Raw genomic sequence first — 14,749 nt, 5'->3', positions numbered from 1 at the left:
ACCTGATTGTGCCTAACTGCCCCTACTGCTGACCTGATCACCCCCAACTGCCCTCCCATGCTGGCCTGTTTGTCCCCAACTGCCCCCTCCTGCTGGACTAATCACCCCCAGCTGCCCTTCCTGCTGGCCTGATTGCCCCTAACTGCCCCATTGCTGGTCTGCTCACCTCCAACTGCTCCCCCCCGCTGGCCTGATCACCCCCAACTGCCCTCCCTTCCTGGCCTGATCGCCCCTAACCGCCTCTGCCTCGGCTCTGCCACAATGGCTTTGTCTGGAAGGACGTCCGGAATGTCTCCCAGAAGGTCTCCCGGTCTAATTAGCATATTACCCTTCTATTAGTATAGATTAGCAGTGCTTTTAGATAGATATAAAAGTATATACAAATGAAAGGCAAAACATATTTTGATTTTTCTAATACTTGGTAAAACTATGTTTTATATGAATTTTTTTTTATGGTTTTGTAATTAAAACATTTACTTTTTTCATTTCCCCTCTAGGTTATATCGATGTATTTAGTACTTTACGTTCCTCTTGCTTGTACAGACAACATTCAAGAACTCTGAAGAGCATTTGTTCAGATCTTCAGTACTGGCCAGGTATGAAGCAGTGACTTTATTTATTTTGGAAAAAATAGATGTATTTAATAAATTCTGATTTGTTTTTCTTAATGATGCTAATTATTGAAAACATTCATTTGTAGCACACAGTAAAACTTATAGAGTATTTGTTATTTAGTTTGGGTATATCTATGGAAAATATAAAGTAGGAGCTAAATTTTGAATGTGATAAATGCCATAGTAAATCATAGTCTAGGGTACACTTGCTTCAAAAGGACTAAGCACATTTGCTTACTTTCCCTCATTTTCAAAATACTAATGCAAGACAGAAAAAAATAGAAAAATGAGAAAGAAGTCAGGGCAAGAAGAGGGATTTCATAAATGTGTCAGAAATTTGAGGACTTTACATACATCTATAATAATAATAAAAGCATAATATGCTAATTAGACCAGATGCCTGAACGATCTTCCAGACGATGCTGGGGCTGCGAGGGCCGAGCCCCCTTGTATGAATTTTGTGCATTGGGCCTTTAGTAGTTTATAAAGTAGATGGCATCAAATTGCTAGCAAAATCAAATATGCATTTATTCATACTTATTGGTTATCATATGATAACATTATATCAGGCACTAGTGATGGGTTTTAGGTCACAGTGATAAATAAAAATGACAGATGCTCTCTACCTTTATGGAACTCAGATTGATATAAGAGGTCTATACTATTTCCAGTGGAACTTATTAAACCCCCAAAGTTCTAATAAAGTATAATGGGCTCTCGGATGGTTGATATAGTAAACAGTTGAAAGATATAAAGAAATGGGCCAATTGCAGAGCAGATACAGCTTTTAAATTTTAGGCTACAATTGGCAAGAAACACCTTTGCAATACGGGTGTGTGTGTGTGTGTGTGTGTGTGTGTGTTGAGAAGAGTTTGTCTCTGAAGACTCCTGGTTTGAACTCTGATGTTGAAGAGAGAAACAACAGTAGTACTCCAGATTGCTTTTGGACTTGAATCATACACTGAAGGAATCCTGCTCATTCACCATAAGTCTATATTTTATAGTCTAAATGCATTTACCACCTTGGTAGGTTTGAAGAAACCTATCAATGAATTAGCAAGACTCTCCACATATTTGAGGAAAGCTTGCAGCATGAAAGAGATGCATGAAGTTGAGTAACGATCAATAATCCTCTGAAGAAATTGTTAATGCAGAAGACAGAAACATACTTAATAATGATACATTTTTAAATATTCATGGAGACCAAAATTATTAGGGTATGAAGTATATCTTCATTTTCAAAACATTTATAACTCAGAGGTCAGGGTCTCTGATCATACAACAAAACTGAAATCAAATAACAGAAAGGATAGTTAAAAAATAACCTAAATATGTGGAAATTTAAAGATACTTTTCTGAGTTTCTTGTGACTGAAGGGAAATATCAAAATCAAAACTGAAATGACAAACAATTAATAATGAACCACAATGAAAATCTGCATATCAAAATGTTTGGGTTGGTGACATACTGATGTATCAAGCATTGCATAAGCTATTAGGAAATGAGGATGGGAAATAAATCTAATCAACAATCATTTTGAGAATGTTTTAAATATGAGAAATTATTATGGACAAAACAGACATGAAATTAAGTGAATATAACAGCAAGAACATTTTACTTAATGAAATCAAAAACAGCCCTAGCTAGTTTTGCTCAGTGATCAGAGTTTTGGCTCACCTGTGGACTGAAGGGTCCCGGGTTTGAATCTTGGCCCTGGTCAGGACGTGTTTGGCTAGCAACCAATTGATGTATCTCTCTCACATCAATGTCTCTCTCTCTCTCTCTCTCTCTCTCTTTCCTCCCCCCTTCCATTCTCTCTAAAAATCAATGGAAAAATATCTTCCCTTGAGTAAAGATTAAAACAATGAATGAATGAATGATTGAAAGAATGAATGAACAAATGAACGAGCCAAAAACAAATTTACTTTGAAAAAAAATTAAGAAAATAGAACAGACAAATCTGACTAAGAAACAATAAGGAAATACAAACAATATAAGAACTAAAAAGTGAGACCTGCCACAGATAATCCTGTATAATAAAAGGCTAATATGCAAATCAACCGGATGATGGAACAACCGGTGGCTGTGACATGCACTGACCACCAGGGGTCAGGCAGTCAACACAGGAGTTGCCCCCTGGTGGTCAGTGCGCTCCCACAGGGGCAGCACCGCTCAGCCTGAAGCCTGCCTCCCTATCAGTCAGACATCCCCCTAGGGCTCCCAGACTGCAAGAGGGCACAGGCTGGACTGAGGGGACCCCCCACCCCCCAGTGCATGAATTTCATGCACCGGGCCTCTAGTGAAGATTATAAAATTATAAGAATGTTCAGAAAGAGAAAGACAAATACCTTATGATTTCACTCATGTGGAATCTTGAAAAACAAACAATGCAAAAACTCATAGATACAGAGCAGATAAGGAAGGGAACATAGAGGAAGGGAATTGGGAAATAGGCAAAAATGGTGAAGAAGGTCAATTGCATGGTGATAGATAGTAACTAGGTTTTGGGGGGCTGATAATTTTATAGTATGTACAGAAGTCAAATTATAATGTGCACCTGAAATTTATATAATAAAAAATAAAAAAGTTACAAGATCCTGTGTATAGTTTTATATTGTAAATAAAAATGTGTTTGAACATAATTATTCAAGCTATAAACTAGCAAAATTGACACAATAAGAGATAGACAATACTGTAAAAATGGGAAAGTAACAGTTTTGAAATACAATTCCTTTGCCCCAAAGCACTAGGTTGGGATGGCTTTATGGTTATATCCTGTTTTCCAGGATTAGCAGTCTCCTGTTATTTAAAAACTATTTTATTAATAAGGAAAAGATAAAATAGGCTTCCCTGTTTATTTTATGAAATGACTGATACTAAAATATTAGCAACAAAAAATACAAAGGATCGATTTAGCTTAATAATAGAGATACGGAAACCCTAAAATCTGAAAAAGCAAGTTTACAATGTGCTAAAAATTATGATTAAGGAGTAAAAGAGAGAAGAAAAGCAATGTTATTTCAGTGTATGATAAAAAGCTGTGTGATATATTTTAATTGTTGTGCTTCCTAAAGATTCTTAAAAAGTTAGAGTATAAATTTTAATTTCTTAAGGATAGCTCTTGGATCTCATTATTATTAGAAACAAGGTGTGTAATATCCTATGTGCGCAGTAATTTGGAGGTTCTGAGCAATGTTATTAAAAAGAAAAAAAAGGGAATTATATATAAGCTAAAAGAAGGGGGCCCTAGCCGCTTTGGTTCAGTGGATGAAGCGTCTGCCTGCTGACCAAAGGGTCCTGGGTTCGATTCTGGTCAAGGGCATGTACCTCGGTTTCAGGCTCCTCGCTGGCCCGGGTCCTGGTCAGGGCGCATGCAGGAGGCAATCAATTGATGTGTTTCTCTCACATCATTACTTCTCCCTGTCTTTTCCTCTCTCTTCCCCTCTCTCTAAAAATCAATGGAAAAATATCCTCAGCTGAGGATTTAAAAAAAGGGGGAGCAGAATTATAATTTTAGGTAAGATGCTTGTTTATCAGGATATTCAAGAAAATCAACTGAAAGGCTGCTCAAGTAGTAAGAGTTCATTACGTAGATACCATGTAAGATAAATGCATAAATATCAATAGTTATTTTAGCAATAGAGTTTATTTACAGTTTTTTCAAAACCCATTAAATATTTTATCCTGACAAGAAACATGCAACATAATGTATACACACATTATGTGTGTGTGTGTGTGTGTGTGTGTGTGTGTGTGTGTGTGCATAGAAAACTTCACTGAAAGAAGTAAGGGAAGAGCTGAGTAAAATACAAAGAAAAATACCATAATCCTTTATAGAAGGACTTAGTATTATAACAATATCAATTCATACCTAAATTTATCAATTCAGTACAATTCTAGTAAAGACTTGTTATGAAAATTAAGAAGTTGATTTTAAACTTGGATGTAAAACAAAACAAAACAGAATTTGATTTTTTTCTTACATTAAAACAAAAGTTCCAAGTAGGTAAAGGTCTGACAAAAAAAATCAAAGAATTAGATGAAGTCAGTAGACTACCTTTAAAACCATAGTTTGGGTGTTTGAAAGAGCAATAATTTTCAAGTTATTAAAGTGAGAACCTTCAATATCTGATTTCTTTTGTGGGCTTACTAATTTTCTCCATTTTTCTACTTATGATAAAGCACAGTACAGAAGCTCTGCTAGCGTGGCTTAGTGATTGAGCATTGACCTGTGAACCAGGAGGTCATGGTTCTGTTCCTAGTCAGGGTACATGTCCAGGTTGTGGGCTTCATCGCCTGTGGGGGGCGTGCAGGAGGCAGCCAATCAATGATTCTATCTCATTATTCATGTTTCTACCTCTCTCGTCTTCCTTCATCTCTGAAATTAATAAAAAGTACAATGCAAAAAAACTACAGATTAAAAGATAGGGCTACATTAATTTTATAAATTACTGTATCAATTAAGAGACAAAGACATTAAAATAAATGTATGAAATAAATTTAACTGAAGGGTAGTATACATGACATCCATATTCTGCAAATGAAAATATGTGCACAGGTCATGCATGAGTAGTCAATTTACTAAAGAAATAAAAATAATAAAAACTTTTTTTTTTTCAAATTTTACTCTCACTTCTATTCCAAGATGCAAATGAAAACAAAATACTACTTTTTGTCCATCAGATTTGTACAAATTAACAAGATTTATATTACCCATTGTTGCAAAGGCTGTGGAGAAAAGGATAATCATATTCATTGGTGGGTGTATAAATAGATAATAGCTTTCTAGAGGGCAATTTCTTAAGTGTTAAACCATGTAAATCTTACAGTTTTACTTTTAGGATTTTAGTCTGCATGTACTGTAAGAAAATAGGCATAAGAATTTTACTGCAGCATTATTTTTAGCAATAAAAAATAAGAAGCGCCTTAGCTGGTTTGCTCAGTGGATAGAGCGTTGGCCTGCAGGCTGAAGGGTCCTGGGTTCGATTCCAGTCAAGGGTACATGCCCAGATTTCGGGCTGGATCCCCAGTAGGGAGTATGCAGGCGGCAGCCAGTCAGTGGTTCTCTCTCATCATTGATGTTTCTATCTCTCTCTCCCTCTCCCTTCCTGTCTGAAATCAATAAAAATAAATTTTTTTAAAAAATAGGAAGCAACTAATGTCTGGAGTAGAGAAATGGTTAAATAAATTGCTTTACCCAGATAGAAAATTGGAAAACTATAAACAGCCATTAAGCTGAATGTACTGTCTGACCTATTTTGAAAATGTCCATGATATATTAAGTGAAAGAAAACAATGGCAGAAAGGTATGCACTATTTTTATAGAAAGAACATGTGTTTAAACACATAGAAGTATAGTCATGGAATTGTTAATCAAAACTGGTTACTTATAGGAAGTAGGAGTGGGATTTGAGGAATTAGGAGACACTGATTTTTATTTGATACTCATCTGTGTTTTGTTTTTTACATTTTTAAATTACCAAAATAGAAGTAAAGTCGATTACATAGATCAATCCATTTTAATGACAAGTGTGTTGAAGTGTCAGGGAAAGAACTATTAAAAAATAAGATGAAGACCTAGGATGTACAGGTCTGGTGTCAGCATTTTGAATCTTAGGCATAATTCTCTTCTTGTACAAAATGTACAATGAGAAGTAAATGTGACACTGTTTCATTCAGTTTTCATACAGTCTCGGAGTTTTAAAACGTTAAAATCAAGGACACGACGTCTGCAGTCCACCTCTGAAAGATTAGCAGAAACACAGTATATAGCACCATCATTTGTGAAGGTAATTAGACCATTTTTGTTTGTTTGTTTGATAGAGCAATAATTTTCAAGTTATTAAAATGAGAACCTTCAATTTCTGAGTTCTTTTGCAGGCTTATTAATTTTCTCCATTTTTCTACTTATGATAAAGGATGAATATCCTGTGTAATCCTAACTACAACTCTTCTGGGTGTCAGACTTATCTCTCCACTGGCCTTTAAGACATCTCACTCTATTTCTTCTCCCTACCAACCTATACCTGCTTATGAGTAGCATCCACTCAAGCTAGTAGCCTGCTGATCAACTTTGATGTGTCCATCTTTTATCTCCCACATCCATTAATCACTAAGTCCTATTGATCATTAAAATCCTGTTGATCCAACCCAGCCTCTTAAATCTCTTTTTATCCCCTCCCAGTTCTGTTGCATAGACTATTACAGTAATCTAGGCAAGAAATGGTTACAGGCACTCACGTAGTCTCCATGCCTTTAGTTTTACTACCTTCAGTTTAGCCTCCAGACTGCCACCCACCAGTCCGTCTAAAATGTATTACATGCCATAATTGTATTCCCCTGCTTTATTGTCACCTGCCATGATACACAAGGCATGTTATTGTTTGTTCTCTTGCTCACATTTTTTTGTTCTCATCTCTCAATGTGTAACCCCCTCTGTACCCCTACCGTCCTCTTTTGGCATTTTAGAGTCCTGTCACATAATCGTGTAGTTCTTCAGCTCTAAAGACTGTTGTTTCATGCCTTTTTAGATTGTCCATGCTGTTTGTTCTCTGTGGCTAAGATATCCCATTCTCTGAAAGGCCTTTCTTGACTTCCTTAGGTAGCATTTAGTTTACCACCATACCTAGTACTTCTAATATAATGCCAAAACTTTATATATCTCTCCCCAATAGATGGAAAACATTCAGATAATTGTTTATTCATCAAAGGAGTTTGAACATCAAGCAATTAGAACCCTAAGTCAACCTATTTTAAGTATAGTGTTTTTGCAGAGAATTTCTTGATTGACATAGGTATAGGATCCACTGTTAGTTTCCTAGCCATTGCTAAGTAATTTATTACTGGGTTTTTATAAAATTTGTCACACTAACAAGATTAAAAAATTCTAGAATTTCAATAAATTTTTGAGTGTGTGAGTGGTCAGAGTATTTCTGGGGAGTGTTACTACCTTTTACAGTTAGTTAATACTAATGAATTGCTTGTGTATTTAGGGATTTCTTTTGCGGGACAGGGGATCAGATGTTGAGACTTTGGACAAACTCATGAAAACCAAAAACATACCTGAAGCTCACCAAGATGCATTTAAAACTGGTTTTGCAGAGGGTTTTCTGAAAGCTCAAGCACTAACACAAAAAACCAATGGTAAGCTAATTTGACATTCATGTTTGAAGAGAGTATATGAAAGGAAGTCAAAGTTCTCCCTTCAAGTGATTATGAATAACTTTTCTACTACTTATCCAGTTTTTAATTGTTTATATTGTATTATGTTTATAACTGAAGTTGTGCAGAAATGGAAATATCTGCTAGTATTTTCCCTTTCTCAACTGAGAAACCAAAGTCAAGGCTTTATGAAGTTTTTGGTAGCAAGGTGCTAAAAGGAAATTATGGCAATTATGCAAAAGAACACCAGGTCCCAAAATTGTGTGTGATGAAATATGATTACCATCAGTAACCTAATGTTTGCATCTCATTGAGCTGTCATTTCTCATTGATATCATTTGATTTACGGCTTTTTCTTTCTTCTCCAGATTCTCTAAGACGAACTCGTCTGATTCTCTTTGTTCTGCTGCTATTAGGCATTTATGGACTTTTAAAAAACCCATTTTTATCTGGTAAAGTTTCTTTTTATTTATCTGATGTACTAATTTAATCTTAAAAATATTTCACATACTCATTTCTTTTTCATAGTCTATTTAATATTTAAGACTTAAAGAAAGAAAACTTTACACTGATTTGTGGATTACAAGAAAAGTTTCTTTAGGCACTGTACAAATTCAGTTTTGCGCATTTTGAGAAAATAATGTTTTGTGAAAGTTCCAAGGATTGTGTTAGAGTGAAAATGTTATTTCAACTTCTAGTAGTGATAGTGGTTGGTTTCCTAGATTTTAATCCTCACAGAGGTTCACTATTGTTTTGTTTGTTTTTTTTAAAGAGAGGAAGAAGGGAGACAGAGAGAGAAAGAGAGAGAGAGAACATCGATCAGTTGCCTCCTGTGTATACACACCTCTACCAGGGATTGAAACTGCAACCTAGGTATGTGCCCTTACCGGGAAACAAACCCTAAACTTTTTGGAGTATGGGATGACGCTCCAACCAACTGAGCCACCTGGCCAGGGATATCTATACCGGTCCAATTATTAAGTTAAAAAAACATGTAGCAGAATTTTATAATAGCAGTACAAAGTGATACAGTTATTTTAAAGACAAATTAATAAGTTGAATCGATTAAAAATTACTTTATATAAAATTAAATGTGTCCTATAGTTTTTTAGTTTCCCAATCTAAAATGAAGTAATAATGTGAGGTTTAAGTGGCTCTAATTGCTTTTTCAACTACTATTTTTATTTTCTTTGTGATTACCTTGAGAGAAAAAAACTGATGTTTTATTAAGAACATCAGTTGATTTGGATCAGGACTTCATCCTAGAACTTGCATGTAGCCTGAGATATTTTTAAAGTTTTTGTGTGACATGAAACCTGAGACAGGGTTTTTAACATCCAGAAATCGCTTTTACATCTAGATTCACCATCTCATGCTTCCTTCTGTTTTAAAAAAAGAACCAGTGTCCGGCTGGTGTGGCTCAGTGGTTGAATGTTGACCTATGAACCAGGAGGTCGAGGTTTGATTCCCAGTCAGGTCACAAGCCTGGGTTGCAGGTTCTATCTCTCTCTCTGTCTCCCTCTCCCTTCCTCTCTGAAATCAATAAAAAATATACAGGAATATTTTTTTAAAAACCCAGTATAGGATAATAGAGTGGGTTGTTAGAGGGAGGGATGGCTTGACCTCTGATTTTTTTTTTTTTTAAATTAATGGCTTACATTAAGCAAAACATGTTACAGTATGAAATGCACTGCCTTAGGGTAATAACTCTAATTTTTTATTAGGTCCAGCTGTTTCTGCTGCAGATTTATTAAAGTCTTAAAAAGTAATTTAGTGGGCTAAACTAATTATGCGTATTCTAGAATTACTATTTTAAATCTGTTCTCCCGACTTGTATGCTCTTGATTTGCTAAGTATTTCTTGTTAATCCTAAGTTTTTGCCTGCTCACTTTTGGCTTTTATATTTCAGTATCCTAAAGATAATATTTGTGACTTATTTTGAGGAAATTAGAAATTGCTTAGTTTACTCATTTATATCTGTCTAGTCTGGAAGTTTACCAAAGGGGGAGAGGTTTAAGAAAGCTTTTTGTTGCCTAGTTGATTTGTTCGTTTCCCCATAGTTGATCCCAGATATTTTACTATTCTATCAAACTTTTACTATCTGTTTTTTAAAAATATATTTTTATTGATTTCAGAGAGGAAGGGAGAGGGAGAGAGAGATAGAAACATCAATGGTGAGAGAAAATCATTGATTGGCTGCCTCCTGCACGTCCCCTACTGGGGATCAAGCCTGCAACTCCGGGCATGTGCCCTTGATCTGAATCGAACCCAGGACCCTTTAGTCTGTAGGCGGATGCACTGAGCCGAACCAGCTAGGGCTTTTACTACCTTTCTTATTCTTAGCGATATCATTATTGATAAGTCATCTAACAGCATATAATAACAGTTGTCAGAGGAAGAAGTTTATTTAAAAAGTGCAGCTGTTAAGTTTCACTTTTTTATTTTTAAATGCCTAGATTTGTATGCTATGTTATGGCAAAATATTTCAAAGTGTAGATCCCTGACTGGTTGTATCACGATAACTGAAGATGATTGTTAAAAATGCAAACTCTACAGTGCCCTTTTCCTAAATCTACAAACCAGAACTTCTGTGCCATGGCCTGAGAACCTGCATTAACATACTTCAAGTGATGTTTATGCATTCTGGAGTTTGAGAACCATTGATTTAAGATTTCTGTCATTGGCTATTACAAGAAGAGGAATATAATCCTTAATTTTAATTGGAAAATACAATGATGTAATTTCAATGTGAGTCATTTATTCCTTGAATATGGTCCAGAAATCCAAAAAACTTAGTGTTTACTCCTCACTCTAATTTAGTGTATGTGAAGTTAGATATATAATTTGTTTGGGCTTTGCTTTCTTGCTTAGGAAAAAATAAGGTGGTTGGAATTATATGAATCTTTTAAACATATGAACGTTTTCTTTCAGTCCGCTTCCGGACAACAACGGGGCTTGATTCTGCAGTAGATCCTGTCCAGATGAAAAATGTCACCTTTGAGCATGTTAAAGGAGTAAGTTAAAAAGTTTACCTTCACCTCTTTAAACATTAACTGTATAAGGTCAATATTTTATTTTAAAGGTGTGAATAATAGAAAATATATATATTGGTCTCTGCACCCAGTACCTGGAGCAGAGCTCCTAAAACACTCATAATTTCCTATGTGATGAGAGAACTGGGAGCATCTTTTCTTCAACTATTTGGCCTTAGAGCACTTCCTGACACAGAGCTTCTAAATCCCTTGGAATTTCTTGGATGATAAGGAGTGTCTTCTGTCCTAATGAGGTGTCTGTTGGTGGGCGATGAGGGCTGGTTACCGGAAAGACCAAGCCATCATTAGAAGCTTGGAGTGCATAGATCTAATCCTTGAGTGAATGGAATGGTTCACTGCTAGTTCATAGGCAATTAATTAAATCATTGGTTTGACAAATAATTAATGGTGTCTTTTAAGTGCCAGTCCCTGTTTTACGTACTGGGATAGAAGAACTGAAAAAAATCTCTGATCTCATGGAGTTTTAATTCTAACAGGAATTGGACAAGGATATATGGTATATAAGGAAATAATAGATATTAAGTGATAAAGGATGATGGTGGAAAATAGAGCAAGGTGTAAAGAGGATGGGGAGTTCTGGGATAAAGGTCACAGTTTTATTATTTTTAAAATTTTATTTTTCAAACGACAGCTTATATTCAGTATTATTTTGTACTAGTTTCAGGTAGACAGTATAGTGGTTAGACCAGTGATGGCGAACCTCTGACACGCGTGTCAGAGGTGACACGTGAACTCATTTTTTTGGTTGATTTTTCTTTGTTAAATGGCATTTAAATATATAAAATAAATATCAAAAATATAGCCCTAACCTGTTTGGCTCAGTGGATAGAGCGTCGGACTCAAGGGTCCCAGGTTTGATTCCGGTCAAGGGCATGTACCTTGGTTACGGGAACACCCCAGTAGAGAGTGTGCAGGAGTCAGCTGATCGATTTTCTCTCTCATCAATGTTTCTAACTCTCTATCCCTCTCCCTTCCTCTCTGTAAAAAATCAATAAAATATACTTTTAAAAAATATATAAATCTTTGTTTTACTATGGTTGCATAAATAAAAAAATTTCTATATGTGACACAGCACCAGAGTTAAGTTAGGGTTTTTCAAAATGCTGTCACGCCGAGCTCAAAAGGTTCGCCATCACTGGGTTAGACCATCCTCTTGATATTTTCAACACCTACTTGACACCATACATAGTAATTGGAACATTGTTGACTATATTCCCTATGTTGTACTGTATATCCCCATTATTTTTTTGTGACTACCAGTTTGTACTTCTCAATTCCTTTACCTTTTTCATCTATTTCCCAACTCTAATAGCCTGTGGCAACCAGCCATTTTTTTCTCTATATCTATGAGTCTCTTTCAGTTTTGTTTGTTCATTTATTTTTTTTTTAAGATTCCACACATAAGTGAAATTATATGGTATTTATCTTTCTCTATCTGACTTATTTCACTTAGCATAATACCCTCTAGATCAGTGATGGCGAACCTTTTGAGCTCGGCGTGTCAGCATTTTGAAAAACCCTAACTTAACTCTGGTGCCGTGTCACATACAGAAATTTTTTGATATTTGCAACCATAGTAAAACAAAGATTTATATTTTTGATATTTATTTTATATATTTAAATGCTGTTTAACAAAGAAAAATCAACCAAAAAAATGAGTTCGTGTGTCACTCTGACACGCGTGTCACAGGTTCGCCATCACTGACCTAGGAGCTCTATCGGTAAAGATATTGCTACGACATCTGTCTGATATTTTGCTGCTTATGGATTCTTCCAAGATTTTTTATGGTTTCCTGTCTTATATTCTCAGTCTCTTAATGGGAATCAGAAATTGCACACTGTGGGGCAAGGTGTTTTCCAATAGGGTGGGTCAACTGTTTTCCCCTCAAGGGCAAGACTGACTATTGCAATTGTCTGTGTGAGAAAGATAACCTCTGCAGTATGAGGAAATGATTTAGCACAGGAAACCGTGGTGTCTGCCTTCTGAGCTCTAATCCCAGATCCCCCAACCCTGGCTTCTGCTCACACAGCTCCAGTCCACTCCAGTCCCTCTGCTGGAGCACAGGGTGAGTGACTGACTACACATGGAAATTTGTGTGTTGTCCCTTAAGAGGGTGCTGGCTTTTCCAGCTGTCTCTCTCTTGCAGGCAACAAACCTGCTGCTTTTCACTGTCAGATATTATGTAGGCACCCTTTTCAGTTCTGGTGCTCTCTACTTGGGGGTCCATCTTGGGGATTAGACCCCAGATTTCTCAATGTCAATCCCCCACAGCTGAGATATCTCTCTGGTATTTCAGTTGTTGACTGGGAGCCCCACCAGCCCTTTCGCACCTCAACTCATCCTACAAGTCTCTATGTAGTCTCCACTTTCCATTCTCAGTTATCAGGGTTCTCTCCAGCCAGTCTTCAGTTGATTATTCAGGAAGTTTTTCTGTATTTTATTTGTAATTCCATGTAGCATACACTTACTCCACTCCCATTTTTAATCAACCTAAACCTCTCTCTGCTTGGCTTCCTCTGTAAAAGATTTATATATATAAACTTGAAATGATTTCCAGTGTCCAAGATATACTACGTTTAAAAAAAAAAAAAGCAAAATCTCTAGCCTTCTCAGCCAGGAAGGAGGGACAGTTCCATTTTTAATTTTTAGTTTTTCAAAGAGCATGGATTCTACCCAAGTTGCCTTTATATATATATTTAAATTTTATTGGTTTTAGACAGAGGAAGGGAGAAGGATAGAGAGATAGAAACATCAATGAAAAACATCTATCAGCTGCCTCCTGTATGACCCCTACTGGTGATCAAGCCTGCAACCTGGGCATGTGCCCTGGCTGGAAATTGAACCGTGACTTCCTGGTTCATGGGCCAATGCTCAATCACTGGCCGGTCACATTTTTAACTTTTTAAAGAATATATATATTTTATTGATTTTTTTTATCGAGAGGAAGTGAGAGGGAGGGATAGAGAGTTAGAAACATCAATGAGAGAGAAACATCAATTAGCTGCCTCCTGAACACTCCCTACTGGGTATGTGCCCGCAACCAAGGTAAATGCCTTTGGCCGGAATTGAACCTGGGACCCTTGAGTCTGCAGGCCGATGCTCTTTCCACTGAGCCAAACCGGTTAGGGCCATTTTTAACCTTTTGAGGAAACTCCATACTGTTTTCTATAGTGGCTGCATCAATCAACATTCCCACCAACAGTACCAGAGGTTCACTTTTCTCCACATTCTCACTATCACCTGTTTGTTGATTTATTGTTGACAGCCATTCTGATAGGTGTGAAGTGATACCTCATTGTCGGTTAATTTGTATTTCAATAATTAGTGACATTAAGCATCTTTTTCTATACCTGTTGGCTATCTGTATATCCTCTTTGGAGAAGCATCTATTTAGGTCCTCTGCTCATTTTAAAATTTGATTGTTTTTCTGGTGTTGAGTTGTATGAGTTTTTAGTAAATTTTTTATAGTAACCATTTATCATGGAATTGAATGTTGTTCTTTTATTCAGTAGATTGTCTTTTCGTTCTTTGATGGTTTCCTTTGCTGCTCAAAAAACCTTTCAGTTTGATGTAATCCCATTTGTTTACTTTTTCTTTTGTTTCTCTTTTCAGAGGCAATAAAGTAGAAAAAAACTTTGCTGCGAGAAATGTTAGAGAGTTTATTTTTGTATTTTCTAGTCTTCTTTGTCAAATATTACTTGCCCATAGAGGCTAGAGTTTATTTCTGGGCTCTCCATTCTTTTCCGTTGATCTTTATGTTTATTTTTAAGTCGTTTTTTTTAAAAATTAAATCTTTATTGTTCAGATTATTACAGTTGTTCCTCTTTTTCCCCCATAGCTCCCCTCCACCCAGTTCCCACCCCACCCTCTGCCCTTACCCGCCCCCCCCACTGTCCTCATCCATAGGTGTATGATTTTTG

At 36.2% G+C, this 14,749-nt stretch overlaps 1 protein-coding gene across 1 annotated transcript in view; it reads left to right on the top strand.

Annotated features, from left to right (window-relative positions):
* Positions 1–14,749, top strand: part of YME1L1 (YME1-like 1 ATPase) — a 56,504-nt gene that overhangs the window by 16,276 nt on the left and 25,479 nt on the right. The window contains exons 4-8 of the mRNA XM_005856959.2: positions 498–596; positions 6,294–6,403; positions 7,607–7,757; positions 8,144–8,227; positions 10,707–10,789. Of these exons, the coding sequence (XP_005857021.1) occupies positions 498–596; positions 6,294–6,403; positions 7,607–7,757; positions 8,144–8,227; positions 10,707–10,789 (527 nt within the window). The remainder of the gene's footprint in view (positions 1–497; positions 597–6,293; positions 6,404–7,606; positions 7,758–8,143; positions 8,228–10,706; positions 10,790–14,749) is intronic.

The sequence above is a fragment of the Myotis brandtii genome, unplaced genomic scaffold (assembly GCF_000412655.1).
Source record: "Myotis brandtii unplaced genomic scaffold, ASM41265v1 scaffold1058, whole genome shotgun sequence".
NCBI classification, from domain to species: domain Eukaryota; kingdom Metazoa; phylum Chordata; class Mammalia; order Chiroptera; family Vespertilionidae; genus Myotis; species Myotis brandtii.
This window is presented reverse-complemented; position numbering and strand designations above follow the sequence as displayed.